Source organism: Leptodactylus fuscus, chromosome 3, assembly GCF_031893055.1.
Source record: "Leptodactylus fuscus isolate aLepFus1 chromosome 3, aLepFus1.hap2, whole genome shotgun sequence".
NCBI classification, from domain to species: Eukaryota; Metazoa; Chordata; class Amphibia; order Anura; family Leptodactylidae; genus Leptodactylus; species Leptodactylus fuscus.
In genome coordinates, this window is record NC_134267.1 from 141,308,031 (window position 1) to 141,322,511 (window position 14,481).

General features: G+C 41.5%; 1 protein-coding gene across 1 annotated transcript in view; it reads right to left on the bottom strand.

The window, feature by feature from the left end:
- DLGAP2 (DLG associated protein 2) overlaps positions 1 to 14,481 on the bottom strand; it is a 748,630-nt gene that overhangs the window by 676,319 nt on the left and 57,830 nt on the right. The window contains exon 2 of the mRNA XM_075268420.1: positions 12,172 to 12,279. Coding sequence (XP_075124521.1) covers positions 12,172 to 12,186 — 15 coding nt within the window. The 5' untranslated portion in view covers positions 12,187 to 12,279. The remainder of the gene's footprint in view (positions 1 to 12,171; positions 12,280 to 14,481) is intronic.

The following is a 14,481-nucleotide window of genomic DNA, read 5'->3' on the forward strand; positions in this document are numbered from 1 at the left end:
TGCTTCATCACGCCAATACAATGCATTAGCCAGTGCTGATTGGCCAGAGTACGGAATTCGGCCAATCAGCGCTGGCCAATGCATTCTATTAGCCCGATGAAGTAGAGCTGAATGTGTGTGCTAAGCACACACATTCAGCACTGCTTCATCACGCCAATACAATGCATTAGCCAGTGCTGATTGGCCAGAGTACGGAATTCGGCCAATCAGCGCTGGCCAATGCATTCTATTAGCCCGATGAAGTAGAGCTGAATGTGTGTGCTAAGCACACACATTCAGCACTGCTTCATCACGCCAATACAATGCATTAGCCAGTGCTGATTGGCCAGAGTACGGAATTCGGCCAATCAGCGCTGGCTCTGCTGGAGGAGGCGGAGTCTAAGGTCGGACCTGAATGGAGACTGGTGTGGAGCGATCTTAGACTCCGCCTCCTCCAGCAGAGCCAGCGCTGATTGGCCGAATTCCGTACTCTGGCCAATCAGCGCTGGCCAATGCATTCTATTAGCCCGATGAAGTAGAGCTGAATGTGTGTGCTAAGCACACACATTCAGCACTGCTTCATCACGCCAATACAATGCATTAGCCAGTGCTGATTGGCCAGAGTACGGAATTCGGCCAATCAGCGCTGGCCAATGCATTCTATTAGCCCGATGAAGCAGAGCTGAATGTGTGTGCTAAGCACACACATTCAGCACTGCTTCATCACGCCAATACAATGCATTAGCCAGTGCTGATTGGCCAGAGTACGGAATTCGGCCAATCAGCGCTGGCCAATGCATTCTATTAGCCCGATGAAGTAGAGCTGAATGTGTGTGCTAAGCACACACATTCAGCACTGCTTCATCACGCCAATACAATGCATTAGCCAGTGCTGATTGGCCAGAGTACGGAATTCGGCCAATCAGCGCTGGCCAATGCATTCTATTAGCCCGATGAAGCAGAGCTGAATGTGTGTGCTAAGCACACACATTCAGCACTGCTTCATCACGCCAATACAATGCATTAGCCAGTGCTGATTGGCCAGAGTACGGAATTCGGCCAATCAGCGCTGGCCAATGCATTCTATTAGCCCGATGAAGTAGAGCTGAATGTGTGTGCTAAGCACACACATTCAGCACTGCTTCATCACGCCAATACAATGCATTAGCCAGTGCTGATTGGCCAGAGTACGGAATTCGGCCAATCAGCGCTGGCTCTGCTGGAGGAGGCGGAGTCTAAGATCGCTCCACACCAGTCTCCATTCAGGTCCGACCTTAGACTCCACCTCCTCCAGCAGAGCCAGCGCTGATTGGCCGAATTCCGTACTCTGGCCAATCAGCACTGGCTAATGCATTGTATTGGCGTGATGAAGCAGTGCTGAATGTGTGTGCTTAGCACACACATTCAGCTCTACTTCATCGGGCTAATAGAATGCATTGGCCAGCACTGATTGGCCAGAGTACGGAATTCGGCCAATCAGCGCTGGCTCTGCTGGAGGAGGCGGAGTCTAAGATCGCTCCACACCAGTCTCCATTCAGGTCCGACCTTAGACTCCACCTCCTCCAGCAGAGCCAGCGCTGATTGGCCAGAGTACGGAATTCGGCCAATCAGCACTGGCTAATGCATTGTATTGGCGTGATGAAGCAGTGCTGAATGTGTGTGCTTAGCACACACATTCAGCTCTACTTCATCGGGCTAATAGAATGCATTGGCCAGCGCTGATTGGCCGAATTCCGTACTCTGGCCAATCAGCACTGGCTAATGCATTGTATTGGCGTGATGAAGCAGTGCTGAATGTGTGTGCTTAGCACACACATTCAGCTCTACTTCATCGGGCTAATAGAATGCATTGGCCAATCAGCGCTGGCCAATGCATTCTATTAGCGTGAACTGAGTTTGCACAGGGGTTCTAGTGCACCCTCGGCTCTGCTACATCAGATTGCTACATCTGATGTAGCAGTGCCGAGTGTGCATCAGATGTGTAGTTGAGCAAAACTGACTCAGCACTGCTAAGTCTCTGCATTCGCATAGGAATGTATTGGCCAGCCCTCGGCCAATCAGCGCTGGCTCTGCCGGAGGAGGCGGAGTCTAAGGTCGGACCTGAATGGAGACTGGTGTGGAGCGATCTTAGACTCCGCCTCCTCCAGCAGAGCCAGCGCTGATTGGTCGAGTTCCGTACTCTGGCCAATCAGCGCTGGCCAATGCATTCTATTAGCCCGATGAAATAGAGCTGAATGTGTGTGCTTAGCACACACATTCAGCTCTACTTCATCAGGCTAATAGAATACATTGGCCAATCAGCGCTGGCCAATGCATTCTATTAGCTTGATGAAGCAGAGTGTGCACAAGGGTTCAAGCGCACCCTCGGCTCTGATGTAGCAGAGCTGAGGGTGCACAAGGGTTCAAGTGCACCCTCGGCTCTCCTACATCAGAGCCGAGGGTGCGCTTGAACCCTTGTGCAGCCTCGGCTCTGCTACATCAGAGCCGAGGGTGCGCTTGAACCCTTGTGCACACTCTGCTTCATCAAGCTAATAGAATGCATTGGCCAGCACTGATTGGCCAGAGTACGGAATTCGGCCAATCAGCGCTGGCCAATGAATCCCTATGGGAAAAAGTTTATCTCACAAAAATCACAATTACACACCCGATAGAGCCCCAAAAAGTTATTTTTAATAACATTCCCCCCTAAATAAAGGTTATCCCTAGCTATCCCTGCCTGTACAGCTATCCCTGTCTCATAGTCACAAAGTTCACATTCTCATATGACCCGGATTTGAAATCCACTATTCGTCTAAAATGGAGGTCACCTGATTTCGGCAGCCAATGACTTTTTCCAATTTTTTTCAATGCCCCCGGTGTCGTAGTTCCTGTCCCACCTCCCCTGCGCTGTTATTGGTGCAAAAAAGGCGCCAGGGAAGGTGGGAGGGGAATCGAATTTTGGCGCACTTTACCACGCGGTGTTCGATTCGATTCGAACATGGCGAACACCCTGATATCCGATCGAACATGTGTTCGATAGAACACTGTTCGCTCATCTCTAGTGACAACACTACAAGCAATGTAAATACAAGCTGGTAAGTATAACATATAGACAAAGTATCCCAATACAAGTTTGATATGCCTTAATACAAGTATCCAGGATTTCTGATTCATAAATGGCCTTCACAAATGACTCATCATGCAGCAGCAGTACTGCGGTACAGTGACCTAAACATCATAAGTAGAGAGTATAGAAGGAAACAACTTACATGCTGCTGGAGGAGACTGACCTAACTAAGGTAAGTGTGCTGGTAAAGTGGCTACTGCAGACCCACTCTATGTACATTTAACGTATCAAATAGTGAGTCGTTAACATAACATATCTCATAGCATGTAAGGTAATGTGCATAAGGTCTAATGACCTGTAAAATAACATCTATAGAGAGTCTATTACAGTAACCACAATGACTAGTAAGCCAGAAAAGTATATAGAAACATTCTCAGAGAGACAGCAGAGAGCCAAATGTTGAAATCCTAAAGTATATGGACATACTCAATAGGCGTAACATATCCATTATACAAGTAGAGGGGAAACCCCAGCCATGTAGTGATGACACCCGTCCCCGACGCACGTTTCGGTGTTTTGCACCCCCTTCCGGGTTTACGGGCTGCCCGTAAACGCGGACGTTAACGCGTCCGTTAACGCAGCGTTTAAAAAAAACAAACATAGAACTCGTTGTGTTTTTATGCGTGGAAAAAAAGACACGCATAATAATACACTGGCAGAATAATACATGCGTATAAAATACACGTGTAAAATTAACGCGTCGATAATGCACGTTTAATAAAACGCGGCCCAAATTACATTGAAGTCAATGAGAACGGCATTTTACATGCGTAAAATGACGTGCCAAATTACACGCCAAATTCCTCCGTGTGAACTTACCCTAAATGTTTGACTCCAGTCTAAAGCTTACAAGCTCTTAAAGTAATGTTAAATTGGGTAAAAATTTCAATGGCTCTTATAGCTATTCCAGTCTAACTCACTTAGTAATGCCATAGTGCCTATTGAGAAGGGATTGTTTCATGTATTTTCAACATTTAATAGCAAGAAAACTGAACACACCATGACAGTTTCTCTTCAAAAGGGAGTAAGATTATCGCTTCTTTCACATGGGGTAGTAACATCGCGCCTTGTTCCAGGATAAGACATTCTAAGTCAAGTTAAACATTCAGTTGCTCATAGAAGTTGCACTGATCTTGGGAGCCTCTGCAGCAGATGCAGCACTCTGCTAAATTTGTCTTTGTTGGGAGGTTGAGACAAAACTTGGCAGAACATTTTCTTGAATTGATATGTCACGATTCAAACACATTTTAACAAAATTGGGATTTTTTTTCTTACTTCTAAAAAAAGTAAGTATTTTAAGTATATCAGTGGGTGTAATTTGTAGATGTGAGAAGAACATTTTGAATCTCACACCAAAATGGAAATAATGTCAGAAAGTAGATAATAGAAAATGTAAGTTATTTCCTTGAAAATTCTAAGATTTCTGTTGTACTTTTTAGCCACAGGGTGTATGATTAGAACTCAGTTCAGCAAGCAAGGTTTTCAGCCGCCATTGCCTTCACGCTACATTTACTGTAGGTGAATTTCTCTCATGAATGACTTTTTTATGAAGAGTGTGAAAACGTCTTAGTGCAAAGGGAGAGAGGAGAATTAAAGATATGTTTAGAAATGCCTTACAAGTAGATCTCGTGATCTTGAGGGGATCTCTTCTAGAGTAAATACTAGTTTATACTTAAGCTGCGTTTATGTGGTTGTATGAATGGTCAGTGTGAATGCCATATAACATGCCAATGGATACATGTTTCATACCACATAGCTTGACAGTGAACCCTTACGAATGTGACATGGTAATCAGATTCTGCTGCTGCAATGCAATCACATGTAGGCAGACAAAAAAGAAATATAGACATGGCAGAACATCTCATGACTGAACTGTCTGGACTGTATAGCAACTTTGCTGACCTCATAATGAAATCAGCTAATGAAATACAGTAGATTGCTCCTAGGCAACAAACATCAGCAAAGAAGAAGTTAATCAACATAACTGCTGGAGATTTTAGTCACCCTCCCCAGGAAGACAAAATAGCATGACATTCATTTAAGGGATATTCAGGTAATTTGAATTTGTTCCCATTGCAGAGGCTTTTAGGCCTGTATATTAAAAATCCACATAAATCACCATATTCCTAAAACTATATCCCTCAAACCTTTTAAAACAGCCTTTAGGAAGCATTGGTAACGCAATAAACATTTCACAGGAATTAAAATGTTGGTGAATGGAGGTGAAATGTAGAAATTTCAATTTTCTTCAGTCATACATTCATTTAGGGGGGATTTACACTGCCGCTGGTGTCCGCTCAGCAGTGTCCATGGCTATTGTCCATACAAGATTTTAGCAACGGACTCTGGCTGGTTCATTTGCAATTTCCATTAATTTCAATTTGATTTTATCTTGTGTCCTTTAGTTTCTGTTTGTGTCCTTTAGTGTCCGTTTAGAACCATGCCCATTTTTTCAAGCGGACAAAAAAATCCTACATGCAGGATTTGTCCGTTTTTTTGTTAACATTCAGGTCTATCAGCAACAGACATATAACGGACAGTTACTGAAAGCCATCAGTTACTGTTCGTTTGTGTCCATTATGATAGGTGTCCACCTTCTGAGTGGACACCAACAGTAGTGTGAACCCTACCTTAGTTTTCTATTGTCTGCATTTACAAGGGGTTAAAAGGAAAAAATGTTCTGAGTATGCCACATTTGGATGTGAACTGCTACTGGGGCGCTGGCACACAATGGAAAGAGTGCCACTGGGCTTTTTAAGGGTCAGTTTTCCTAGAAATATTTTCAGGCACCATAATGCATTTGCAGAGGCTCTGGGGTAGCAGAACATTGGAAACCCCTACAAGTGAAGCCATCATGGAAACTAAGGAACTTATCATGGACTAAGGTGAACATTTTTAAGCCATGGGTGTTTCAGGAATTCATAAATATTGACCCATAAAAACAGCAAATTAATAAAAAAAAAAAACAAAATGTTTCCACAATTTAGCCCTAATTTTTTTTTTTTTTATTTCACAAGGGATTAAAGGATAAATTGCACTCAAACTGCTGTACGGACACATAATGGGGCTTGGAAAAGAAAGAGCAACATTTAGTTTTTGTTAGTTCACACGTGCCATGTCTCATTTGCAAAGTACAATGTAAATCCCCAAAACATGTCCCTCATCTTGGAGACCACACACTTCAAAGAGTTTACTGATGGCTATAGTGAGTATTTTGACTACACAGTCATTTCATACCTTTTATTAACTATGGGCAGTCAAAATTAAAAAAAATTATGTTTTTGAAATATTCCACATATTTCATTTTTACATGGAGTTCCAGGAGAATATGATCCCATAATTTGTTATACAATCCCATGATACACTACCCCATTTTGAAAAATAAAGGAATTTATGAAGGGAGGTACCTGTTTTACCCCTGGAGTATTTCAGTAATTAATTTTCAAGAAAGAATGCCATTCAGTGCCCAAATGTTGTTCTCAGCCTGTGTCAACAAACATAAACACTCCAAAAACTGTTAACCAAGTTATCCTGGGTGCAACAGCTTTTGGAGTGTATGTCTCTGTTGGCATAAGCTGGGCACAACATATTGCGGTCTCAAATGGCATATTTCTGGAAAAATTTTAACTTTTCACCATCTACTGTTCATTCATTTCTATAAAAATTTCCTTCCCGACTCCAAATATGGCAATTAGTATAATCTTTACTGAAAACTAAAACCTGTAACCTGTAATCTTTATCCATTCAAGAAAGCCATCCAGACCCTTGAACTTGCACAATGAATTCACCATCACCACATCCTGTGGCAGGGAGTTCCATAGTCTCGCTGTCTTATAATAAAGAATCTCTGACTATTATGCTGATAAAATATTCTGTCCTCCAGACATAGAGGATGTCCCCTTGTCAGTGTCACTGACCTAGGAGTAAAGTCATCATTAGAAAGATCTTTGTGCTGTCCCTTCATGTATTTGTACATTGTTATTAGATCTCCCCATAGAAGTCTTTTTTTCTAAACTGAATAACCCCAAATTTGTTAATCTAAAGTTGTACTCCAATCCACCCATTGCCCTAATTCTATTGGTTTCGCTCCTCTACACCTTCTCTAGCTTAGTTATGTTCACTTTATACACTGGGGATCAAAATTCCACACAATAGTCTATATGGTCATACTAGTGATTTGTATAGAGGTATAACTATGTTCGTGTCATGAGAATCTATACATTCCATAATTGTATATGCCTTGGCAGCAAATGCTTGGCAATGGTCATTAAAGGTAAGCTTACTGTCCATCAAAATCTCCAAGTCTTGTTCGGCAGCAGTTTTACGAGCCCAGTAATTTACTATACAAGTAGTACATTTTATTTCTTCAACCAAAATATGTAACCTTACCTTTGTCTTCATTAAACTTAATTTGCCAAGTCTCTTCCAAGTACTCATATATATAAAAGAATGATCACTGACCATGGATGCTGATGCAAAGTGTCAGATCTATATTACAGCTGACACCCACTATCCATGGCACCCTCTCAGCTCCTGAGAGGGTACAGTGTCCATGCTGTACTATGTAACAACTTCCCATGCTCTACTCTTATGGTGTGGCAAGAGGTTAAAAAAGAAAACTATATATATAAAAACCATGTGTAGTCAGATCTTGCAGTAGTGTGTTATTTTATTCACACAGCTCTATATTGTGTATATTAGCTAGAAGGAGTAATACAGGGTTTGCTGGTAGTCTGTAACCATGGGAAATATTTGCAGTAGCTAGGACTTTGCCTTCTTGTTTGGTCAGTTCTTTATATGTTCTTTGCAGTATCGCTGTAACTTTTTGTCTTCTGAATATTGCTACATTGCAACTGATAGGTTGTACCATCAGTGTGAAGGAAATGGTTTCATGATAACAGAATGTATTCTCTCTACAATATCAGTATTACATATTGATGTCAAATGCAATTTAGCACATAAGTACATAAACTTGTTTGTGAGGTAAGATACAAGGACAAAGGTCAGTACACAGTGGCGTAACTAGGAATGACGGGGCCCCGTGGCGAACTGTTGACATGGGGCCCCCCCCTTCCTAACCAAAACCGACGACCTTGACCGACTAACCCCCCCGCCACATTCCTGCATGCTCTATTATGCCCAATAGCGGCCCCAGTATACAGTATTATGTCCCATAGTGGCCCCTGCACACAGTATTATGCCCCATAGTGGCCACTGCAGATGTCATGTGACGTCAGACAACTAGGCCCGATGCCTGTACGGAGCGAGGAGAGGTAAGTAACAGTGTTTATTTTGTTCTCTTATCTCTCCCCAGCCTCTGATCATTATACTTGGGCGTCTGATAAGACCGCCCCCCCCCCCCCCGAGTATAATAGTTCTTATGGTGCCTGTGGCATCACTTACCGATCCTGGTAAGTAAATAGGGCCCGTTACTGGCTGGAGTAACTCCAGCCGGTAACAGCCTGTTAAGAAAAAAAAACCCGCAGGGGTAGCGGTTGTCACCAGGCCCCTAATGTCCTGGGCCCTGTGGCAGCCTCTACCCTTGCTACCCTGATAGTTACGCCACTGTACTCACACATATACATTTATATACATTCACATACCATATATGTCATATATATACTTATATGAATGTATCAAAACTATATATACTCACATATATACATCAACTCACACATACACATTATTATAGTATACTGTATATACATACCTGTATACAAACATACAATACTCACACAATATACAAGCCACATACTATACACAAATGTACACATATATACACATTAAACATATATATTTTACCAAAAGAATATACTCACATATTCCAGTAGTGATCCATCGCAGCAGACTGCTCCCTGTCTTCCCCACACACTCCGATGTGAAAGACGACTCACTGTGAGGAGGAGGGGGAGGGAGGAAGTCCGCGCAGCAGGGACAAGACTTCATAGGAGAGCAGCCATAGCTCTGCAGATAAGTGAATGAATTATAAGCAGCCATTAGCTGATGCTGAAGCTGCACATGGTGTCCTCCGGTATGTACTTTCCCTATATATTGGGAGGACACTATGTACAGCTTCAGCATCAGCTAATGGGGGCTCATGTGTGTTGAGGCAAATGCATTGGTCAGGTCCCAATCGGGCCCCCAACCAGCACATCTGCTTTGGCAAAATGAGTACAGTCTGACCCGGCGCAAGGGTAGCGGCTGTCGCCGGGCTACTAATGTCCCGGGCCTCGTGGCAGCCGCTACCACTGCTTCTCTGGTAGCTATGCCACTGTCGGGACACCTTGCACAGCTATTTTTCTTTACTCGCTCATACACACAAATTCTCAGATTGGACAATTGTGTATATGATGACAAGGTGGAGAGAAGAGAAAGCCACGGCCAGACACTATTTATCTTCCAATCTCACTGAGATTTGATGTGCCTCCTCCTTTTCTATACCAACATCATCTGTCAGAGGAGAGATCAGAGGCTTCCATATAAATCAGGTAGTTATACCTTCTGGACAAAATTGTCAAGTTTGGCTAACATTAATCTAATTGTATAGGGACCTTTGCTTACAATGGTCAAACATGTCTGAAACCCAATGGCCTCTACAAAGTGTACCAAGAACTACTACATAAAATTGTTGTCTGCAGAATCCTGTTTTGGCCGAAAGCTGTCTCACCTAAATACCATATTACAGCTTTTTTTTTTTATATCTGTTAATAGCTGTTTATATCTGTAATATTGATATTTGCAACATTTGTGACCAAATGTCCTCAGAAGAACTACAATGATGGATTCCAGTTACAAGCAAATCTGACAAAGAAGCAAGTTGGTTATCAGGTAGCATCAGACTGGAATAAGTATCTTAAATGAGCGGTGAAAGGACTTTAAGGCTAAGGCCCCACGTAGCGGGCCACAGCAAAAAAAAAGCTGCGGGAAAAACCCTGGTGGCAATACATCACGGTTTTTCCCCACAGCACTTTTCACAGAAAGTCTGCAGAAGTTCCCGTTTACTCCACATGGGGCCTCGGCCTAATATAAGTTTAACTTGACTACTACAAAAACTTTATCAAGACGAAGTTCAATACTATAATCTTGACAGCAAGATGTGCCTAATATATCCTCTACTTTCTATATACCCTACAATATCTTTCTTGCATAACTGTGTGTTATATTTGTGTAAAGTTTGTACTATAAACCCTGAGACACACCAGGACCTACAGTTACTTCCTGATGTGTGTGAAAAAAACATGGCACTAGCTGCCGGGTTTCATACAGCAGGGACTTGGCAGTATCGCCTGTGATAAGAGATGACTCTGATCATGGGCATTTAACCACTCAGATACTATGGTGAAATGCAACCACAGCATCTGAGTGGTTACTTTCACTTTCTATATCGTTCTTGGTAACAAGACGGCCCCCCTATGGCGCTATCGCAGGAGGCATCCATTACCATGGCAGCCTGGAGCCTTCTGATGCGTGCAGCAGGCTTCAATAGTTACATAGAAAATCATCCATAGACTGCAATATAGTAGTATTGCAGTCTGTGGAACAAGTGATCTAATGATCACATGTTCAAGCTCCCTAGGAGGGCAAAAAAAAAAAAAGTTTAAAAGAAAAGAAAAAAGTTTTTACAAATATAAAAAAAAAATAAAAGTTTAAATCACCTCCCTTTCCCTCAGTCACATATAATTATAAATAATTAAAAGTAAACATTAACACATCAGGTATCCCCAAGTCCGAAAATGCCCAAACTGTTAGAAAATAAAAACATTTGTCCCGTATAGTAAACGGCGTAGCGGAAAAAAGAATCAAAATGGCTTATTTGGCGTTTTTTTTTCCGGCAAATTGCCTCCTTAAAACAATGGAATAAAAAGTGATCAAAACAACATACATTCATGGTACCACTAAAAACTACATATTGTCCTGCAAAAAAAAAAATAAGATTCAAGCACAGCACAAACAATGTCAGACAACAACTGCCTTCATCCAGGGGTGGATGAAGGCAGTGAGCCGAAACATATGTTGGGTGCGTGTCAACGGTGCAGAGGTATAGCTGGTTATCTTTTGTCATGGGTATGTATGTTTGACTTATTACTTGTGTGTCTTTGCCTCCTTTGCTTATTTATATGTGTCACTGGACCTTCATAATCTGTTGTATAAGATCATTAGATACACATTGGCTTTAATGGCTGGTGACAAGCAGTTTTAGTACTTGGCTTCTCACCATGACTATAGAGCAGGGGTAGGGAACGTACGGCTCTCCAGCTGTTGCAAAACTACAACTCCCAGCATGCATACTTGCTCTGCTGTTCTTGGAACTCCCATGGAAGTGAATGGAGCATGCTGGGAGTTGTAGTTTCACAGCAGCTGGAGAGCCGAAGGTTCCCTACCCCTGCTATAGAGCTTTTGATATTTCCTATACACCTCTGCTCCATTGTCTGACATTGTTTGTGCTTTGATTGCATCTCATTTATGTCGATTTTAATCTTTGTTATTTAATAAAATTTGTGTTTTATATATTTCTATATTAGTTTCCACTTTTTGTGTCATTCCCACCATATTTTTCTTTTTAGTTGATATTTGGTGAGCTGGCATATACTTTGTTTTTATATTTTCTTTTCTCCTTTACCTGTCCATTTTTTGGTGTGGGCTCACTGAAGAAAATCATTGTGTCCATGGTGGCACAAGCAGGACATGGATATCATCACGTCATAGGACACACAGTAGTGCATCAAGTGGCTACATATTAACATGCAGTTTATGCTAGGGGATATGACTTCATGTGCCTGATAGAATATGCTTCTTAAATGCACTTGTATTATATTTACAGTGTTAAATATCTAACATTATATTTCTGCTGTGTACGCTAACTAAACATGTATACATTATGTAGTAATAGAATGACTGAAAAGGCTAATACAAAAGCAAACAAAACATTATAAAGTGTCTTTACACAGATTATGGGCTTTTTTTTTTTTTAACAGTTCTGATCTAAAAAAAAAAAAAAAAAAAACACAAAGACTGAGCTATAGTTAATGGAGGTGCCAAACATGAATAGCAAAGCAGAATATCCCTGGAAGGTGATAAAACAGTACCTGAGTAGTCCCCATTATGTCTCAGCCTGATGTACGATGCAGACATTCGCAGGCAGCAGTGAAGGGAGAACGTGCGCTTACAATCCAGCTTCAAAATACTGATAGAGCCTAAGATGGGAATGAATAAAAATGTAAAAAAAAATAATGTACAAAATGTAGTAGCTTAATAGAATAAACAGTAGTCATAAACATAAGACAGGATGTATAGCCTGGTGAGATGTTGCTGTTGAAAGTATACCCAAGGAATGGAATTATATTGCTATACAATACATAATTATAGCATGAGAGGCTTTATAAAGACTTTACTTTTTACTTAATGACTTACAGTCCTATGAAAAAGTTTGGGCACCCCTATTAATCTTAATCATTTTTTGTTCTAAATATTTTGGTGTTTGCAACAGCCATTTCAGTTTGATATATCTAATAACTGATGGACACAGTAATATTTCAGGATTGAAATGAGGTTTATTGTACTAACAGAAAATGTGCAATATGCATTAAACCAAAATTTGACCGGTGCAAAAGTATGGGCACCCTTATCATTTTATTGATTTGAATTCCCCTAACTACTTTTTACTGACTTACTGAAGCACAAAATTGGTTTTGTAACCTCAGTGAGCTTTGAACTTCATAGCCAGATGTATCCAATCATAAGAAAAGGTATTTAAGGTGGCCAATTGCAAGTTGATCTCCTATTTGAATCTCCTCTGAAGAGTGGCATCATGGGCTACTCAAAACAACTCTCAAATGATCTGAAAACAAAGATTGTTCAACATAGTTGTTCAGGGGAAGGATACAAAAAGTTGTCTCAGAGATTTAACCTGTCAGTTTCCACTGTGAGGAACATAGTAAGGAAATGGAAGACCACAGGGACAGTTCTTGTTAAGCCCAGAAGTGGCAGGCCAAGAAAAATATCAGAAAGGCAGAGAAGAAGAATGGTGAGAAACAGTCAAGGACAATCCACAGACCACCTCCAAAGAGCTGCAGCATCATCTTGCTGCAGATGGTGTCACTGTGCATCGGTCAACTATACAGCGCACTTTGCACAAGGAGAAGCTGTATGGGAGAGTGATGAGAAAGAAGCCGTTTCTGCACGTACGCCACAAATAGAGTTGCCTGAGGTATGAAAAAGCACATTTGGACAAGGCAGCTTCATTTTGGAAACAAAAATTGAGTTGTTTTTTTTTATAAAAAAAAGGCGTTATGCATGGCGTCCAAAAAGAAACAGCATTCCAAGAAAAACACATGCTACCCACTGTAAAATTTGGTGGAGGTTCCATCATGCTTTGGGGCTGTGTGGCCAATGCCGGCATCGGGAATCTTGTTAAAGTTGAGAGTCGCATGGATTCCACTCAGTATCAGCAGATTCTTGAGAATAATGTTCAAGAATCAGTGACGAAGTTGAAGTTACGCCGGGGATGGATATTTCAGCAAGACAATGATCCAAAACACCGCTCCAAATCCTCAGGCATTCATGCAGAGGAACAATTACAATGTTCTGGAATGGCCATCCCAGTCCCCAGACCTGAATATCATTGAACATCTGTGGGATGATTTGAAGCGGGCTGTCCATGCTCGGCGACCATCTAACTTAACTGAACTTGAATTGTTTGTCCAAAATACCTTTATCCAGGATCCAGGAACTGATTAAAAGCTACAGGAAGCGACTAGAGGCTGTTATCTTTGCAAAAGGAGGATGTACTAAATATTAATGTCACTTTTCTGTTGAGGTGCCCATACTTTTGCACCGGTCAAATTTTGGTTTAATGCATATTGCACATTTTCTGTTAGTACAATAAACCTCATTTCAATCCTGAAATATTACTGTGTCCATCAGTTATTAGATATATCAAACTGAAATGGCTGTTATAAACACCAAAATATTTAGAACTAAAAATGATTAAGATTAATAGGGGTGCCCAAACTTTTTCATAGGACTGTAGTTATCAATGGTCATGAACTCTTAAAAAGAGTTTTCCAACAAATGCAAGTTATTTCACCGCTCAGACCCCCACTGATCAGAAGAATGGGGGTTCTTTGTCCCGCATTATGAATAGAGCAGCGGTCAGGCAGTCCACGTACTTCTCCAATAATTTCAGTGGGAGTGCCGGAGGTAGCTAAAGTACAACCCTTGACTATATCCGGTGCCCCAATTGAAATAAAGGGAGCATTGTGCCTGAACACTGCTCCATGCATAATGGGGGATACAAGTAGAGGTAGAGGTCTGAGTTGTTGGACTCCACTGATATGCAATTTATTCCCTGATAGACATGATGGAGTTCCAAAGGTGACTGATTGTTGTGAATAGTA